General features: G+C 41.7%; 1 protein-coding gene and 1 long non-coding RNA gene across 8 annotated transcripts in view; one reads left to right on the plus strand and one right to left on the minus strand.

Moving 5' to 3' along the window:
- Window positions 1–13,292, minus strand: part of LOC146252261 (voltage-gated potassium channel subunit beta-2-like) — a 39,514-nt gene extending 26,222 nt beyond the window's left edge. For 4 of the 7 annotated variants that reach the window (XR_014732005.1, XR_014732004.1, XM_084679208.1 and 1 more), the window contains exon 1: window positions 2,092–2,694. Coding sequence is in view for 5 of the 7 variants with exons in the window: in XM_084679208.1 (XP_084535334.1) it covers window positions 2,092–2,534 (443 nt within the window). In the remaining 2 variants the exon portion in view is untranslated. Of the gene's footprint in view, window positions 1–2,091; window positions 2,695–4,248; window positions 5,058–5,114; window positions 5,157–5,745; window positions 5,894–13,172 lie in introns of those variants that run through there. The other 3 variants (XM_084679212.1, XM_084679211.1, XM_084679213.1) reach the window with 2 other exon arrangements.
- LOC146252262 (uncharacterized) lies at window positions 13,259–18,503 on the plus strand. Its single transcript, XR_014732006.1, has 3 exons — window positions 13,259–13,337; window positions 13,884–13,941; window positions 16,925–18,503. It is a non-coding gene; the product is annotated as an uncharacterized LOC146252262 (long non-coding RNA).
- Window positions 18,504–19,007: the final 504 nt, after the last annotated feature.

Raw genomic sequence — 19,007 nt, forward strand, 5'->3', positions numbered from 1 at the left:
GGGAGGAAAAGAGCTGGAGCTTTTAATCAAAGTCCAAGAAGAGAAGCAAAGTGGAAGGAATCGCCAGCTCTTCCATGAGGATGAGCAAAGGAGGATACTCATAGTATATACTGTTGTGTATGTTTTATGTATGTTAACATAAAGCAAAAAGTAATTCATACAGTCTTAGGCAGGGCCATTTTACAGATCCACAATGTGTTTTGTTTATTTATAATGCACACCTTGTTATAAATGATGAGTATAGCATTGTGGTTTTTGTAGTGGGAGGAACTGGAAGTCAAGGGGGATACAACAAAATATAACGCTGATCTGATCTAAATATTTTAAGTCGGACCCATTGAGCATGGCCTTTGTACATACTGCCATCTGCTGGAAAGTAGTTGCAATTCATCAAACCTGACAACATTTTGAAAAGAAAGTACTTGCAGAATGAAAATGATGTTTTCGAATTTCATAGTTTTGTCATAGGAGGATGGAAGAAACTACTATATGGAATTACAATAATATATACAGAACCATACATTAGCATAGTGTGAAGACTTATATGAAATTGGCTTGGCATTAATCATCAAAGATTCATTATACTGTAAAAACATAAAATAGTTTGTTGTCTTGAAGAACAGTTACCCAATATATTAATAAATATATATATATTTTCATTCAAGGTTCATGGTAACACAGCATGGCTGTCAATTATTTATCAATATAGAGCTGATGACAGCATTAGAAATATACTTAGCGCTTGTGCTATAGCTCCAATTACTGGATAACTGAAAGTAATTATAGCCTGGTAGAGGGAGACTTCAAAGGACGGCCAACAAACTGCTCACAAGCCAGCCAAGTCAACGGTGTCTTCATAAAAAATATTACCTTGGTAACATGATATCATGCTGACTTGTCATACTTGAGCAATCCTTCATAGATGAAGGGTTCAGCTGAGACAGTGTGTCATAGAGATTAAGTAGCATGTGTGATACTCTACACCACTTTTCATGAAACACAACGACATCTGTCTTTTGGAGGTTGAAGCAAAAATGACTTATGGCCTCCATAAACAAAGGCATGCTTTACGTAAAGATAATAAAACTGATGTCTTATTTAAAATTGCACTGAAAGAGGCAGTTACATTACAATGATGGCATTTATGTAACATATTGATGATGATGTGACGTTTCAACTTAAGACTTCTAAGCTTGACATAATATGCATCTACAGCATCAAGCACTGTAACTGGAAATAATTTGATAAACACAGAGACTTCTAAAGTTAATTCTGTGTCATAATGATGTTAATGGAGTTGTTTCAATTTAAAGTCGCCCCATGAAGGAGATAGAGAGCACACTAATCCAGTGGCAAATTCTGAAACCTGGCCAGCACCCACTGCATGGTATGACCAGACTCCAAAAATGACTCGCTATTTTTTGACCGGCCCTCTGAAAAACAACATTGCCAGAGTAGAGACAGACATCAAGATGGACAAACAAATCCAAATACAGCTCTAATATACTAGAGTTCACCACTGTCACTGGGCAAGAGCAGAAAACACAGAACACCTTGATGTTTTGAATCTTCATGTAAAATATCCTTAAGGAACAAAAACGACATCATATTTGCTAGTTTCTGAGACAGGACCATTGTAGTTAGTTAGTCCACTTCTCCTCATCAGAGTTATCAGAAATGACATTTACTAATGATTGGTCAAAAGCTGAATCAATTTAGTTATCCAGTAACTCAACAATTGACAATCCACTTCTCAACAATTGCGCCAAATAACAAATAACCTTCTTGTCACTTGATCTCTCTGATCAGTTGATCAAAAAACAATTTCACTTCCAGCAAGTACTGCAAGATGAGAGGTGTGGTCAGATAAACCAATGTGGATATGGTTCAGTGGTACATGGCCAAATGATGGTTGCAATGTGGTTCCATGGGATCTTAAGACTCAATGGAACTTGAAATCCTAATTTGGCATTACCCAGAGAACATCTGAATGTAACCTCCACTCAGTCTCGTGTCTGAACACCATCATCCAGATTAGCAGTCAAGCCATCAAGCCAGTTCAAACTGGTCATCTAAGACACCCTTACTTACCTGTACCTCATCCCTGTGGCATAGGACACACACTCCCGTAGAGAGACAGCGTTCATCTTGAGGAAGTCCTCCAGGTTTTTCAGTTGGGCAGCGGCGCGCACCTCTCGGAGGCGCTGAAATTCCGCCAGCTGGTCGCTGCGCTGCTGCCGCTCCTCCTGTTCCAAGGCCTGGTCCGACAGGAAGCAGCTCAGGCCGCTGCGCATGCTCTCGCTCATGGACGACAGGGACAGCATCTTGCCCCCGGTGCCGCCACCGCCACTACTGATGCTGCTGCTCCGACGAATACCTCCGCTGTCCCGACCCGGTGGGGCCCCACTGCCCCCTCCGCCTCCTCCTCCAGGCTTGGGCATCTGGAGGTTGTCAACAGGAGGGGCACTTAGCTGGCGACTGAGGCGGCGGCCTGCATGGCCACCTCGCACCTCGCTCAGGCTGCTTGCAAACATTCCCCAGCGCGCTCGTTCCAAACCCGGTCAGAGCCACGGTCACACAGGTTTGTGCCCACGGCCGGTGGTGTGTCAAGCAGGGAAGGAAGGAGACCGACGAGTGGACAGAGAGACAGGCAGACGGACAAGACGGACGCAGCAAGTGTTGGTGCCGTATCGATGGTGCTGAAGCGAGATGGGAGTGTGACAGAGATGTGAGTTTAAATAGCACCTGTTACTTGGCTCTGAGTGGGAGGGCGGGTGGGCGGGTGACAGGACAACCCCCACCCCCAACCACAAAGCCCCATGCATCAGCCTGTAATCAGAGCCGCTTCTCACCATCCCCATAGCCCCCCCCCCCCCCCCCCCTGCCACACGCTTCCACCTAACCCCATTGTGAGACACTAACAATGGCTGCTTGAAAAACTGATTGGGATGGGTCTTACCGGTTGTGTCCATAGATTGTTGAAATAGTATGTGAGTGTCTGTATGTGTATGTGTGTGTCTGTCTGTGTGTCTGTCTGTGTGTCTGTGTGTGTGTCTGTCTGTGTATGTGTGTGTCCGTGTGTGTCTGTGTGTGTGTCTGTCTGTGTATGTGTGTTCAAGGTATTCTCAACGTTGTGACCCATCTGCATGCACAGAGGCATATCCGGTGGCAGTAACAACAGTTTGAGGGTGCTGTGGCATGCCAAAGGGAATGTTGGGCATTGCTCTTCGCAACTTCTGGTGGCAGAGCAGGGATGCGTTGAGTGATATATTTCTTGAATTGAGTCCAGTTCCCAATAAGTTAAAGCTGTTTGCTAACTTGGGATTGTCAGAAAATAGATAGTGCAAGAGAGATGAGTGTTACCAAGGATGAACTATTCCAGTATGGAGATCCAAAGGTGAACCACAAATGTCCATTCTGTGACCACACTAACACCATGAATGAAAATAAGTCCAAATGTAAAATTGGTTTATGAAAAGCCACATCTTTATATTGCTATAACAAAAACATTAAATGCCTTCTATTTACTAAAATCCCCCAAGCAATATTCACAGAATCTGTGGTCACACAACGTAAATGCTGAAACATTTCAACTTATCAAATCACCACAATAAAAGTAAGTGTAAGGATGTGTAAGGATTATGACTAAGCACATAATCCAGACCAAGAGATGCGACAGTATAACCAATCGGGATTAGTCACGTCCCCTGTGAACACTCTTAATAGAACATGTGTGTTCAAGTAAAACACAGATCTTGCCTTAAGGAATACGGAACATCATACCATTGTCCTAAATCGGTACCAAGGTGCAATTTTACAGGGAAAAAAAAAACTATACAAGCCCATTTTAATGACTCCTTTCTCCACGATGTCTACAGTTAAGTATTTCTCTCTCCGTGACAGCCTCCATATTCCCCACCAGCTGCAACCTCTACAGTGGATCCAGAGCTACTCAATATTTCAGAAGCTTTCTCTCCTTCGTCTTGATGACTAAGATAGAAAAGAGCATCACGCGGCTTCGACTGAGGTTTGCAGGGATAGAGCTGCTAGCCCTGCAAAGATCTGATCTGACCATCCTTCAGCACCCTGCTGCCCCTGCCCAGGGTACTGTGCAGGTCACAGGGTAGGATTCACAGTTCAGGGGCAGCATGTCCATGCAGCATCCATGCAGCACTCCCTTTCTTTCTTCCTTCCTTCCTTCATCAATTCCTTCTTCCCAACTTTAGAGCTTGTCTGCCTTCCACTTACCCTGGACCTAGGAGTCCGGCTCATGTAGGGGTTCTGGACCACGCTGCTCATTTTGACGGCTGAGGGTGGCCAGGTTTGTGAAGAGGATGCCCTTTATCCCCTAAATTGGCCAGACATGAAGCAGTCTGAAACCGCTGCTCTCAGAGTCTGGGATGGTTCAGGCAGCATACCAGTAACAGTCTCTCCACTTGCCACGCCCCTTGTATTACATGGTACACAGGAAGTCCTCTTTGTGCCAATCAGAGGCTGGGTTTGTTCTGCAAACCCCAGCAAATACTCCCGGAAGTAAATTATTTAGGTAGCTTGGCACTAAAAGCTTTTGATTGTCTGAACCAGGAGAAAGAATACTAAAAGCCCTTTTTGCTTGTCAAAGAGCTGTGTGTATGTGTAAATGTATAGTATGTGTGTGTAAAACACAAACTTGTTTACATATAGTTGCGGCTACATAAATAGGCATAGCAGAGCAATTCCTTCTCAGCAGAGATCACCATTATTGTTGGACACACATTGTGTTGTGTGGAAAGGTTTGTACAACCAATGGCTTAGCCTCTCAGATGCTCATCTGAAAACACAGCTATCTATTATTAAATGTAGACCATTGGCCAACAATGTCACTTTAAACCTAAATAGAAAACTCTTGATATCAATAGGTTTACTGTGGGGTGTGCAGTAATGGCATTTTTATGGAAAGCATCTGCTGTCAAAATGTGTCAAGACCAGTGTTTGTTGGTCAAGCGAGAGGTTTCTGGATAAGATTGAAATAACATACCAGAATTTTGTTGTTAGTCCAAAAGCATATTGTATGATCTGTTTGCAGGTTCTGAGAGTTTATGTTACTGCAGGATGCAGAAGAATAAACTGCCTACCTGTAGAACTGCAGCTGTCTTTTTGGGCTCCCATACCGTGCACTTGAGACAGGAAGAAAAGAGAAAGAGAGACAAAGAGAGAGAGAGAGAGAGAGAGAGAGAGAGAGAGAGAGAGAGAGAGAGAGAGAGAGAGAGAGAGAGAGAGAGAGAGAGAGAGAGAGAGAGAGAGAGAGAGAGGTGGGTTAATAAACGCGAGGCTCAGTTGTATGAAAGCTTATTTGTTATGGGCTTGCTTTAACCTACTGTACATATGGTACTGGGATGACCTCAAGCAGTATTTGATGGCAGGGATGGAGTGGATTAATATTTTATTTTTATTTTTTTATTTCACCTTTATTTAGCCAGGTAGGCTAGTTGAGAACAAGTTCTCATTTACAACTGCGACCTGACCAAGATACAGCATAGCAATAAGACACATACAACAGAGTTTCACATAGAATAAACAAACATGATAAGCACAGTAATTACAAATATACACAATATGTTTGCCTGAGTGGAACATTGGATCACTAAATCTAACCACACTGTGTATGAATTAATGTAAGTCTTTACAGCATGTGAATGGTTAGTTACTGTAAGGTGAAGAGACAGTGTGACGTGTGTAGCATGTGACGTGTGAAACTGATCTTACCTGTAGATCATGCCTGGGGAGGCATGTTGTCGATGGGAGAGGCGTGCTGGGGAGTCTGTGGTCGATTCAGGATACATGAGTCCCTGGTGAAGAGGAGCAAACGATGCCTGCTGTGGGGGGTCACACTGACACCTGTCACCCGTTTCACCTGGTGATGGAAGAGAAAGCAAGTTTGTTCCGAGCAAAACATGAAAAGTGTCGGTCCAAATAGAGCTAAAATGAACATCCACTTATATTGCAAAGTACATCCAACCCTGTTTTGTAAAAGGTTCTAATGTCAAACTATTTCACCCTATCCTTGCATCACAACGTAATCACTGCACCAAATTTACTGCTACCAGGTTTTATATGTCACATGTTTCAATCATGTTACAAAATGTAACAATCTCTTCTTGATAAAGTATTTTACAGTATTCGTGGATTATCATCCCAATCCACTCTGGAGATTATGTTGTTTTAAACCCCAGTACACGGTCTCTACATAGCGGGTGGACATGTACAAGGGTAAATTCGGGGAATAGATGAGTTGGAGTTTTCTTTTGTATTTTCCGCATACATCTTATCAGTGGACAGAGGGAAACTGCAATCCTTAAAGCATTAAACAATTGTCTGTGTATGTGGTGATCCGTAGGCTAATACATGCAATATTCACCATGTCATTGTGGAAAAGGTGCAAGACTGCTTTTTCTGTCTCCAGCTCTACAAACTCTGTATGTGGTGTAGCCAAGGACTAGGTCATGAACACACCCATGATAGAGAGGAACAACTATATGGTGACATCCTCCTAATCTCATTTGAATTCAAGGCAGGAGTGTCCCCAGAAATAATAGTGATGTGGCCCTTTACCATCCAGCAGTCATCAAGATGGCTGACGTTGATATTCACATCTCAGCTGAGAAAATAGGTCACAGGGATTCCAAAATGTCCACAATGTCCTTGAATGTCATTGGGTGCCCTCTCTGCGTGCTACTATTCTAATAAGTATAGTGTGTGAAGAAGAAACACAATACTGTTCAGGCAACGCAGAATGAGCTCTATTCCATACTGCAATCTGACCAGTAGATGGTGCACTCATTCAACCACAGATGACACAGATGAGGGACAAGGAAATGAGAACAGCTAAGGATGGCCTCGCGGTCTTTCACCTATAGACTTATATGATTTCATGATTTGGCTCGCCCTAGACTGATCCAACCTCAAGAATTGGGCGTGGTAGAGTAGTTATACAAGTTTATCTACATCTGTTTGTACACAAGTTAGTACAAAATAATCATAATAGAGACTGTAATCAAGACTTGACATCTGACTGTCAAGAACAAGATGTTATACCTTGTCAATCTTCTTCTGCACCGACACCAATGCAGAGTGGGCATTCAATTTTAAAAGAGACAGTAACCTGATTTCTGATCTAATAATACCACATTCCCAGGTGTCCTCTCCATTTTGTCCCTGCTCTGTGGCTGTTTGATTGTGTGTGTGTGTGTGTGTGTTCACACTAGCAGAGAGCCCTGGGAGGCCAACCTTCTCCTGCCTCTTGCCTGCCGTCCTTTTTACAGCCAGTAAAGCAGAGAGACAGCCAAGTGGAATTTTCCTGATAGAAAATGAAAGCCAGCAGTGTAGACACTGCAATAAAACATGGAATTTGCAGAGTATTATTCACATGGCTGCCTTCCTTCCTGACCTAAAGTAGCCTATCACTGCTGTGAACATCTCAGGTAAATTGAGTTTGGAGACAGTGGTATATTCTCTATTGGCTAACAATGCCATTGCATAGGACTGTGTGAAGAAGACATACAGTACACCAGTAAGATGGGCAGCATCGACAGCGAGGATACCCAAACACAGGGTGCTCTGCAGCTTGCTCCCCTGCAATGACAGTGCGTCTGGGAGAAAATTCAAGTCGATCTGCTGAATGTCCGTAGCGCTCACCCGTGAGCAGAGAGAGGACGCCTGATGGATATCCGTCAGCTCACATTTCTGCTGCCTCATGCCATCATCATCTGCTCTCAGCAGGAAAGGGAGTGGAAAGCAGGCAGGGAGAGAGATTGAGAGAGAGAGAGAGAGAGAGAGAGAGAGAGAGAGAGAGAGAGAGAGATTGAGAGAGAGAGCGATCGAGAGAGAGCGAGGCGAGAGAGGTGTATGAGCCCTGTGCAACCCTGTGAGAGAGAATGCCCACGCAGCAACTCTGACTTGAGGAAGTTCATTTCATTGCCGGGAGAAAAGCCTGGATTATGAATGAATTCATGTAGCAATACAGAGTCAACAGAAATATCTAATAAATCGATGGTGCGTTTATTTATGACACAGATAATTGTGTAATCACTGCGGTCTAAGACGCCACTTTATTAGAATTCACAGCTGTGAATATCAGCTGCAGTGTTGAAAGTCTCACACGCTCCTCATGCTAGTGTCACAGGGAAAGTGTGTAAATACAACAGGGATAGACAAATGCTTCCAAACAACAGCCTCCCCAGAGACACCAGAAGTTTGAGGGTGAGCTGCACAAAACTCACTCACGTACAATGTGTAGCCTTTAACATAAAATGTATGCAACTATGATCAAGCCGCGACCACATCAATCTGAATATTGCACTTTCAAATACACTGAATGCATTAGAACAGTTGCATTTCCGAGGTAGTTTTTGCTTGGTCAGCACCACTTGCCTATGAGACATCTGTCTGTACAGTCTGTACCATCTCCTACTCTGCAAAATGTGTCCCATATGAGTTCCATATGCTACAGTATGTGCATATGGTGAGTCTTTTGTGTGGCTGGCAAGAGACTACAAGTCCCAAAGGCAGTTTAGAACGGCTGAATGGTTAGGGCACTAATGCCATGTTTCGGCAGTTGTTCTAGATGCTTCTATAGGTTATTTGTTCCCCTTCACTTACATACAAAATCAATTATAGAAGGTCTGTAATCCTGGCCTGTGGAAAGATGTGTCATTACACAAGCATCACATGGGCAACACTGAATCCTACACATCAGCACTGGGCAAGCAGCTATGGCATCCCAGGATGGTTTGGACCTTTGTTAGAGCTGATCATTTTTATGTCATAGTTGATGAAGTAAAAAAAGGCTATGAGAGAAAAGGTCATGCTCAGGGGTAGAGCATTTGATTATAGATCAAGATGTCGCATGGTCAATTCTCCTGTGTATGTCACTATGGAAAAAAGAATCAAATCAAATGTATTTGTATAGCCCTTTTTACACGCAAGCATGTCACAGAGGGCTTCACATACGCCCATAGAACTGCCCCTCAACCAACCTAAACCCTCAAGGAAGACAAGGAAAAACTCTCAGAAAAACTCCCAACGGGAGGAAAAATGGAAGAAACCTTGGGAGGAGCAATTCAGAGAGGGATCCCCTCCTCCAGAGACGGTTGGTAAGAGAGAGGAGCAGAACACAAGCTGAACATACAATGTCAATGGGTTTTGAAACACCAAAATCCATTGTTCGGCTTTAAATACTAAATTAATACCGTAGCAAATTGTACAGTGGTTAAAACAAGAGATATATGAGTAATACACATTGTAGACATAGAAGTTACAGTACATTTTAGTTCCATCCTAGCATCAAATACCATTTTTGAGGAATGGAGCTATAGCTGTAGCTATAATATGTGTCCATTGGTTACTTTGACCAAATCAAAATTGTGAAACCATTTTATATTGTCCATGATTTTGTTTCACATTACTCAATATTTAATGTTGCTAACTGAAATGGAAACAAGAGGACATGTGACACCAGAGGAAAAACACTGAGAGATGAGATGTTATGACAGTCAATGCAGGAGAGGAATTTTCGAGCAGCAAGGCTTGCTTAAATGTCACTTTATATGTACACTTTAATACATTTCACCTGCAATTCAGGCAATGGTGGTACAGCAAATTGCATAACAGCCTCACATACATTACACAGTCAATTATTTTCTTACTGTAGCTTGCATCATACTGCTGGAAGCAGTAAAAACCTTCCCCTATACGTGGGGTAAAATCACATCCCATTAGAGAACAATAAATCCATGACCCACAATGTAGCCCATTAGCTTTAATGGTTGCTTCTTGAAAAGGACAGTGCCATCATCTCATATCTGTCATAAGCCAGTGGGTCTGTTGGCCCCCAGGTGCAGTGGGCCCTTAATGTACAATTTACCAGAAAGAGCAAGGCTCGCGAGGAGTATGGGTCGCGACCTTTCCCGCTTACATCTTCACTGGGTACATTGTGGAACTGTTCAAAGAGCAGTCCTTGTAAGTGTGTGGAGCACCAACAGCCAAATCATATCTCTTCTGATGAAACTACAAACAGCTGTGCCAAATACACTTGCCTCGGCATTCAACAGTACTTTAAGCCCAATCCAATGCAGACAAACAAATAAAATCCAAACGGTTTGAGGAATAGGCTAGATATCCCCATTTAAACCAGCCTGCTACTGGTTTTTCAAACTCTCCATTGCCTTGTGCCAAGCTTCTAACCATACAGAGAAAACAATATAATGGAGATTTGTAATCAATGAAGGTAATTGTTTTCTCCTCAAAGAACTTGGCTATCAAAATGCACAGTCCTCCCTGTGTTCAACAGCTTACTGCACCAAACAATGCAACAGTCGCAATCCAGATTTGGACTGAATCCCAATCTCACATTCAATGCGCAAAAAAAGCTGAATAAACCAACCACTTGGTACCAATTGCAGTGTTTAACTGCATGCTCGACAACTTCTAGAAATACAGTCAGCATTTACAGGCACCCTTGTAAAGACTATAGAAAGTACGCTATAGAACTGGGGTGTTGTTTGTCCTTGAAAAAAGGAGCATTTCATTCACCATACGCATATTAAGTACAGCAACATAAACCATTCTGAAATATCTATGCGATCAGAGGACATATGACCATCAGACCATCTCTGACAAAGGGGCATACATGCTACACCACACTGTTGTCTGTGTTTAATAAAGCCTAGTAGGTCAGGAGAACGTCATGGTATGACAAATCCCTTTTCTAAAAAAAACCCCACAGGAACCCTACAAGAACAACTTGATCTAAAGCCAAAATATGCAGCATTCCATCTCCATACATCTGCCAGAAACATGCCAGTGCTTTAAAGGAGACAACACACTAGTGTCATTGAGTTGTTTCAGCACCCACCTGAGTCCTCTGCAGATGCCTAGAGCACTTTCACTTCCAGCCAAGATGATGGTGAAGAGAAGGGAGGATAAGATCACCTGAAAGAGAACCAATGATGTCCACAGGAGGCTAGCCTGCACTAGCTGTGATTCTTCTCTCTTTAACCAGGGAGTCAGACTTTGTGGATAGCAGCATAGCTCTTAGTGACTGATTGAGTGTGTGTGTGTGTGTGTGTGTGGTGGGGAAGGGATGAAGAGAGGTAATGAGACCATGTGATGGTATAAAAATTGTGAGTAAGTGCAGATAGTAAATGAGAGTCATGAAGGAGGAGCGTCTCATTTTACCTCCCCCATCCCTCTGTACACAAACACACACAAGTGAACATGTTTCGCACACTGGATGCATGAACACACACAATACGCACAAGCATATGAGATCACAAAAAAACACATTTCTAAATCAAATATTTTCTTGGTTCATTTTTTTGCATCTCCCCCGTTAGTAGGTATGATGCTGTTATTTAACTTTTCTGTTTTAGCCAAGTCCCCAGTCAGTAAACTCACTCAAAGCTGACAGAAGACATAATGGTCTTAGGGTAGTTAGCACAGTGGTTGGACACAGGCAGAGCATTGCAGTATGTAATGGCATAACTCAACCCTGACTTCCTAAAAGAAAAGTGAATCTTCCCATCAGAGGGACTTGAAGGTTGAATAAGATCATCTCTCAAAGCAGGGTCACTAAAAGGGAGAGGGACCCTTTTGACAGGCAGGCTCCAGTTTCTGTCACAGAGGTGTATATGGTGACATTGCTTTGAGGGGCTTAGTCCACATGACTCAGACATTCGAGCACTTTGCTGAAACTCTGCTCTACGGAAAGGTCACCGATGTCAAAAGAGGAGAGTCAGTAGAAACCCAGTAGCCCTGCTGTTTCCTCCAAAACCCAGTGATAATCATGTACATTTGACACTTTACACAAGGGGTCTCCATTTCCTAAGTGATGGTTTATGTTCATTCCAGTTCAGAGGTGTTTCCTTACATATTTGACATTGAGGTTGTTAATGTGTTATGTGCATGTGTGACACACGGGTACAAGTAGAGAGATGTCACAGCTTGAAGTGTAAAAGCCTCAGCATATTGAGGTGGCAGATCAGGCGGGGAGAGCATGTGGTGCAGGGGCTGTTGGTCTGTGCTGCCAGCACTTGGCCAGGAACAAGCCTTACATACCCCGTGTCTGTCAATGCTGCAATCTGGTTTTAGGGGAAAGCCTTCTGTATCAAATATGCATGGCCATAGTAGTTAAGCAATACTGTATTTGAAACTAACCCTTAAACAAATCTGAGTCCACATACTGTTTGCCATCGTTCAAGGGCAAATTATGGTAAATGTTACTGGCAACAATGCCTATGGAAATCAAACCAAACAAGAGTGCAGGTCATCCTTTAGGACTGGCGTCAAAGAGCTCTCCAGCAGCGAATACAGTTTGAGTTTTTCCTCAAGACTGCAATGCTGGGGTGGGGGGTGGGGGGGCTTGGGGTAAACTAATACACTGAGGTCTCAGAGTCAAGTTGAAAAACAGATAGTGTTCAGCTGTGACACTAAACTAATACCTATCTATCTATTTGGAAGCAACATGAATACCAAAGTATCGAATTCAAGTAGGATTTTCCATTCCCCATCCTATAGAGAGGCCTCTATTGCAAGCCTGCAATACTGGAGGGGGGGGGGGGGGGGGGTCAACATAAAGTGAAGGTTTAGGGTTCTCTTGTCATAGACAACTGTTTTTGGACATGCACTGGCAAGCCCATCTAAATACGAACTAATCTATATGCTCTCAATTAAATTAGCCTATAGACTACATGATCAGACCGACGTCTATCAACTTCAGCGCACATCCAGCCATACTGGCTACCCGAAATAGAGCATAGGCTTTGATGAATGTAGAATAATTAATTATGATAAACGTTAAGTTACACAGTAGACCTACGCGAAACCTACAGTTCATCGTCAGATTTCAAAAGCGAGGCGATTGTAATTTCAAAAGGGCATCTCTTAATATCAAAAGGTCAAATGTTTTCAAGTAAAGTGACATTTTCCCAAACATCCACTCTGAACGTAGGCTACAGCTTAGAAGTAGGCCTAGGCTATAGCCTATGGCACTATATCCCTGCATAAAATACTACAACAAGATTAATGTGCAGGGGTAGGCAAGCCTTTGCAGAGTTGTAATATTCTCCTCTAAACAAAAAGGTATTATCGGCACGGCACTTACAACAGACAGCCGCGTTTAAATTAATTTCCTTTACCTTTGATGTCAAAAGTCTGGAGGAATCTTGATGCTGATGAACGTTGAGGGGGTAACCCGGCAACGGAATTCCCGACCCAGTGCTCTCCTGCTTCTTTTACCGCCTGTACCCATCAAGATTTGTAAAGCCTGCCCATGTGAGGCTGTAACGCGGTTTTACAGCCGTGTATGTATTACCATTGGTTGATCACAGTATAGCTACATGCTTTACTTTTTTATGATTGGTTCAGAATGCTGTCGATACATAACTGAACATGATTTTGCCTCAGTGTGGGTTCCACCAGCCGATGCTTTGCACATGACTGTATGTCGTCGTGTTTTGAAACTGTTTGAATAATAACGACAGATTTTCTCAGTTGATTATACTGTAGGCCTATTCATAAGTTAGGTTACCATTTTTACTCTACTTTATCTACTTTAAGAAGTCAAAGGAGAATAGTTAAAAGAGTATGAGCTTCTGTAGCATATACAGTAGTCTAGCTACAATTCCATAGTCTACGCTAGAGTAGTATAGCCTACTGCAGGCCTATGTGTATAGTAGTATACTATACAATTTACAGATGTGTGATATACGCAAAATTATATTAGATGGCCTAACAATATGCCAAAACAGTCAATTTACTACGGAAATCACATAGTGGGTAGGCTTAAACCATTTTCGGACAAACAAGTTCATTGTGTTAGCAGTTTCTTGTAACATCCTTCTTCATAGGCTCACCTGCATGAGGACGTGTCTTTTTGAAGGGGTGTTAGCGTCCTCTGGAGGAAAGGTGAGGACACAACGTAGTAAAGTTGCACTAAGATTATTTCTGCGAGTGAATATAATGTTCTACATTTGTACCCCCAAAAAGCATAGGGCAACTGCCGAGAGTCATTATTCCAACTGTATAGGCGATTGGGCAGCTTTCTTGATAAGTAACATTTGAACATGCCTTACAGGACAGTTTACTGGAGTGTCTTTAGCCTACTCTAAATATCCCAAATTTGCTACAATATTTCAACAGTGTAGATACTGTCGATGTTATCCGTGACTCATGACTTGGAAATGGATTAAAGTTGCTGCACGCTGCACACTATTACAGAAAATAATTTAAATTGTATGCCACTAGAGGGCAATATAGGATAGATCAATCCTGGATCGTGTTAGCGGTCTCGTCTCACAAAAATGTTGCCTACTACTAACTGTCTGCGATCTGATACTCTTTAATATTTTAGTTATGTCCTGACAGTTCGGCTAATTCAATTTTACTTATATTGATAAATAGCCGAATGCCATGTAATAACCAAACATGTGTACATTTCTCTTTACTTAGCCTATTCCCTAAATCCTCTTAATAATAAAACATAATTGGTATAATGCTGGTATAATAATTGGTATTAAAGTTAACTTAAGATAAGTTTTTTTTATCAGTATGGGATTACTTGTGCTTTACGAAAAGAACCAAACCATTTATTTTAAGCACATTTAAAGACATACTACAATATGATAAAGCCATAGTCACATCCATAGGCACCCTTAAGCTACTAAGAGAGTAGTGTATGTTCAACTCAAACACACCTGCAAGGTCTCACTCACCAATTCAATGTAAACTCCTTGTGTAAAACCCAGTGAGCAGGCCTGTTGGTTTAATAGAATGTGTCCTTTTTTAATGCGCTACTGTGCATTATGCTGCACTGATACATTTTCATATTTGTGTTTCTTAAAAGAACCCAATAAAACTACGGATAAAACAAAGATTTGGGCTGCTGGAGCCAGCCTATTTCCATCATTTCTGTGTGCAAATCCACCAGGCAGCCACGATGATTACCCAAATATGCAGCTGGGATGTCTTCAACCCGCTGCACAGCAATACCCCTGCTATTCTCTCCTAAACAGAAATTTCTTTTCTCTCCCTCATTTATTTATTTTATTGTGCACAAAAGGAGCTTATAATGTGCATATGATCATAGTGAGTGAACGCTTATTAAACTTGCTTGTAAACCAGGTAACCTCGTAAGAATGGGGATTAGGTTGGAAAACACTGACGATGCAAATTCACCCACTGAGCCATCTGTGCTGTGCTGCAAAGTTAAATCAGGCATGGAGCGCACATCCTCCTAAATATCCCAACTTTCTCTTCCAGTCCTTCTTTGTTGTTGTAAAGCAGGGAAAAGCCTTTCCAATAGCTAGGAGAAAATAAACAAAGGCGCTTTTATAGACTAATTACTCTCCGGGCTATTCTTTTGCTTACTCTTCAACCTCCTTTTATGATTAATTCCCTTTTTCTCTTCCAATGAATCGGGTTACAATCCAATTCAGTTTTGTCTACACAAGTGGATGTTAAACAGCAACTGCTATGATAGGACTATCGTTCTGTATTTCAAAAGAGGTATTTGTCCTATTTCAGATTTTTGACATCCTTGCTTGCAAGCTACAGTACTGTATCAGTCCAGTGAAAATAGCATTGATGTACTGTGGACTTGAACTAAAATCCACATGCATGAAGCAAAGATGATCACTTGACACATAACTTTGGTCTAAAGTTGAGTGTTTATGCAGACGACTGAGTCCTGATACTTGTTTACTAAACTGTCTAAAGGCAGCAGTAGGATAGAGCAACAGCTTGGGTGGATCAGTTGTTTTTGAAATACCTGCACCCTAGCGTTAGCGTCAAGGTTCTGTGTGAAGACAGTGCCAAGGGATGTAAATCTACACCAGATTAGGTGATTACAAGCGTGGCGAAGATCCGGGGCTAAGAACAAGAGTCAGTCTTTTTGATCTGTAGTTGGCAGAAAAATAAAACAACGTTTATTTTTTATGCAATACTTGTTGTTCAGGAGGTCAGCTGACGTGCAGAGCTCCTGGATGTGTCTGTTTTTAATCTTGATCTGACTCTGAGTCACATGGCAGTTTTACCCAATTTTGTATTCAGAAATAAAAAGTCATTTTTGCTTTTTAAATCCTCAGATTTTTCTGATGGTCAGATAATTATTGGCTTCAATCTGCTATTGGAGATCCTGCCATTGGCACATACTTAGAAAACGACTGTACAATGCAGTCAATACAGCAAACAACACAGTGACTTTATACAATACTCCCCACATTTGATTCAGCTGTTTGAATACCCAGTTCAGTCATTCAGTGACAACCCCATTCATGGATAATTAGTTTTGTGTACTGTACACACACACACACTGAGTCCTGCCCTATGTCCCTATGGTAGGGGCCAGCTGCCCAGTGTGTTGAGTGTGAATGTAATAAAGACACAGGGATTAATCCTGCATATCCCATGTCTGGAGTCCCTATCCTCTTCTCCTTGTCATCTGCTCCCTCACCAAGAGTGATGTCTGAATTACAGGGAAGCCCAATATAGTTGTGTGGTGCTAGTTTACATTTCATCATACTGCAATAGATTAGGGGATAAAAGTACATGATTTGTACTGCATTTGGTAAAGAAGAATTAAGAGTAAATAGGAAAAAAAAAAAAATAGTTCCCCTAAATCTTCAATATTTCTGTAAAGATACCTAGTATCAATGGACATACAAAATGAATGGCAACTAAATTAAATGCCATAGATAACAACACCAGTCATCACGACATTTGTGAGACACATTGACACCCATTATTTGTAACTCATCAAGTAAAATATCATATTTAACGTTGTTAAACGTCTGATGAGAATCACATAGTTCTGTAGCAAACTGGCATTTCACTGTCTCTGGATTAATAGTATGATTATTAACCGCAATTAACCCTGCTCTCTTTTCCTCAGAAGCACCACTGAAAACCTCCCAGCCAGCGGAGGAACTATGCATCCGTGTACAGCAACAGAAGCCTGACTGACGAGCCATCCCTCACACCATCTTTCACACGGGAGCCATCTTAAGCCACCTTATCCGCCTTACCTTGTAGCTGCCTCTTAGGCTGTGCTGCGTGGTGTCATTCACTGGACGACCCCAACATCTGTGAACATATGGAGGCCATCAATTTACTGCTCTCTCCCTCTGTCCCCTCACTCTTTCTTTCTCTCACGCTGAGATTTACACTCCAGATATCGCTGCCATTTTCTTTCAAACTTTTTTTCTTTCTCTGATCCTGCTACAATCTGTTTGTGCTTTGACTGGTAGTCACGGTTGCAGGGATTCGCACGGCACAGTGTGTTAAGTGTCTGTGTGTGCAGGGAGAAAGACTTATCTGCTAAAACTTGGCTAAGTTTACATGTATGTTCACACTTAGTTAGCTGCACAACGCCCATGTTTTTACTCTGCCTTCCATATGTGGATACAGTGACAAATGGACATAACCACGAGTAAGGTTGAAACTAAAGTGGGCTTGTACTTTGCACTATCCAATGCTGTATCACCTCACATGGTGTTAACTGCAATATGTTAGCTGTATTGGTATTTATTCAATATGTTTCTTTACTGTTATGTATAATCAAACAAATATACAGTCGTCGCCATAAAGTTTGGCAATGACAAATGTGTTTGGCTGGTTCAGTAATGGAGGAAAATGTTTTTCCATTTTTCTATAGAATACTGAAATGCAATAAGGCACATTTCATTTATTTTTTTACTTTTTGGGGGTGAAGATTTTCAATATATGCAAATAGTCCCCTCTTTTACAGCAGTCAATCTGCACTTAAAATCCAATCCGAATGATAGAGTGATTTCACCTGGCTAGAACTAGTTCACACTTTCCCCTGTGCTGATGATATGACTTACTGATATTATGTTAGCAGTCATTTTATGCCAAGGCCCAGCAAGCTTTGCAAACACAAAATGTATGTCGCTCCCAATACTTATGGCCATGGCTGTACAATCAAACTAATGTATTCATATAATTAACATTATTCCAGTGATAGAAAGCACATTTGGAGGACTCCAAAAAGCCTAGTTAAAATTAATGAATAGTTGCTTTGACAAAAACTATGCCCTCTACATACTGGTACTTAATACTATTTTCTTTATAGTATTCAGTGTGTAGACGTTATAGTTTTGGTTATATATAAAAAAGAAAATTCAGGAGGGAACTGACAAACCTTCTGGTAGCACAGTGTTCCCCCTGGTTTTTCAGTCTGGTTGTGCTTTTGCTGTTAGTTCCGTATCCCAAAGGATTAAGAATGGACTCACAACAAAGAGAACTGCCTGAATACTTTCCACAATTATATTATCCAAGTAAAAAAAAGAAAAACACCATACAAGCCCAAGGCTCAAAAGCTTAGTAATTCTGTGGTATGTATAGTTGTACTTTTTTGTCATTATGACTTTGGGGTCCACTTTGTGTTGAGTTTACCTGAGGATCTCTCTCGTTTTCCTCTATCCACCCCACCATGCAGTCTACCCTCAAGCCACAGCTAAAGAGGCTATTAAATATATCTAACTACCTTTTATTGTCTTGCTTCGTTTACATTTTTGGAAGACTAGGCAAAATAAAGTTATATTATATAGACCCTGATAGACAATTCTGTCTTCAAAATTGGAAACAGAAAGGAACGTTTCAAGAAGTTGGGTGAAAAAAATCAATGCATGATTCAGACAAGTTGTGTTTGGTGTTATGATTGCTCAGTATGTGCTGTGCCTTTGTAATTTTTACCCAACAATTTATGCACGAGGACCCACAAACTGAGACACACACTCATAACCTTGCCTGCTCTCTTTTCTGTGCTTCATCCAGATATGAAATTACCCGTTAAGCAAAAATGAAAGCGATTTTAGTGTTTCAGTTTAGCAATTTCACATTGTTGTCTGTATACTGACGTGTGGGTTTCCTGTCCAAAGCAGATAAGACTAAGGGCATATGATTCTCCCACTTGAAAATAAAACCCTGACAAACATCCCTCTATTCTGTAGTGC

The sequence above is a fragment of the Hypomesus nipponensis genome, chromosome 18 (assembly GCF_054491055.1).
Source record: "Hypomesus nipponensis isolate SF chromosome 18, ASM5449105v1, whole genome shotgun sequence".
NCBI lineage: Eukaryota > Metazoa > Chordata > Actinopteri > Osmeriformes > Osmeridae > Hypomesus > Hypomesus nipponensis.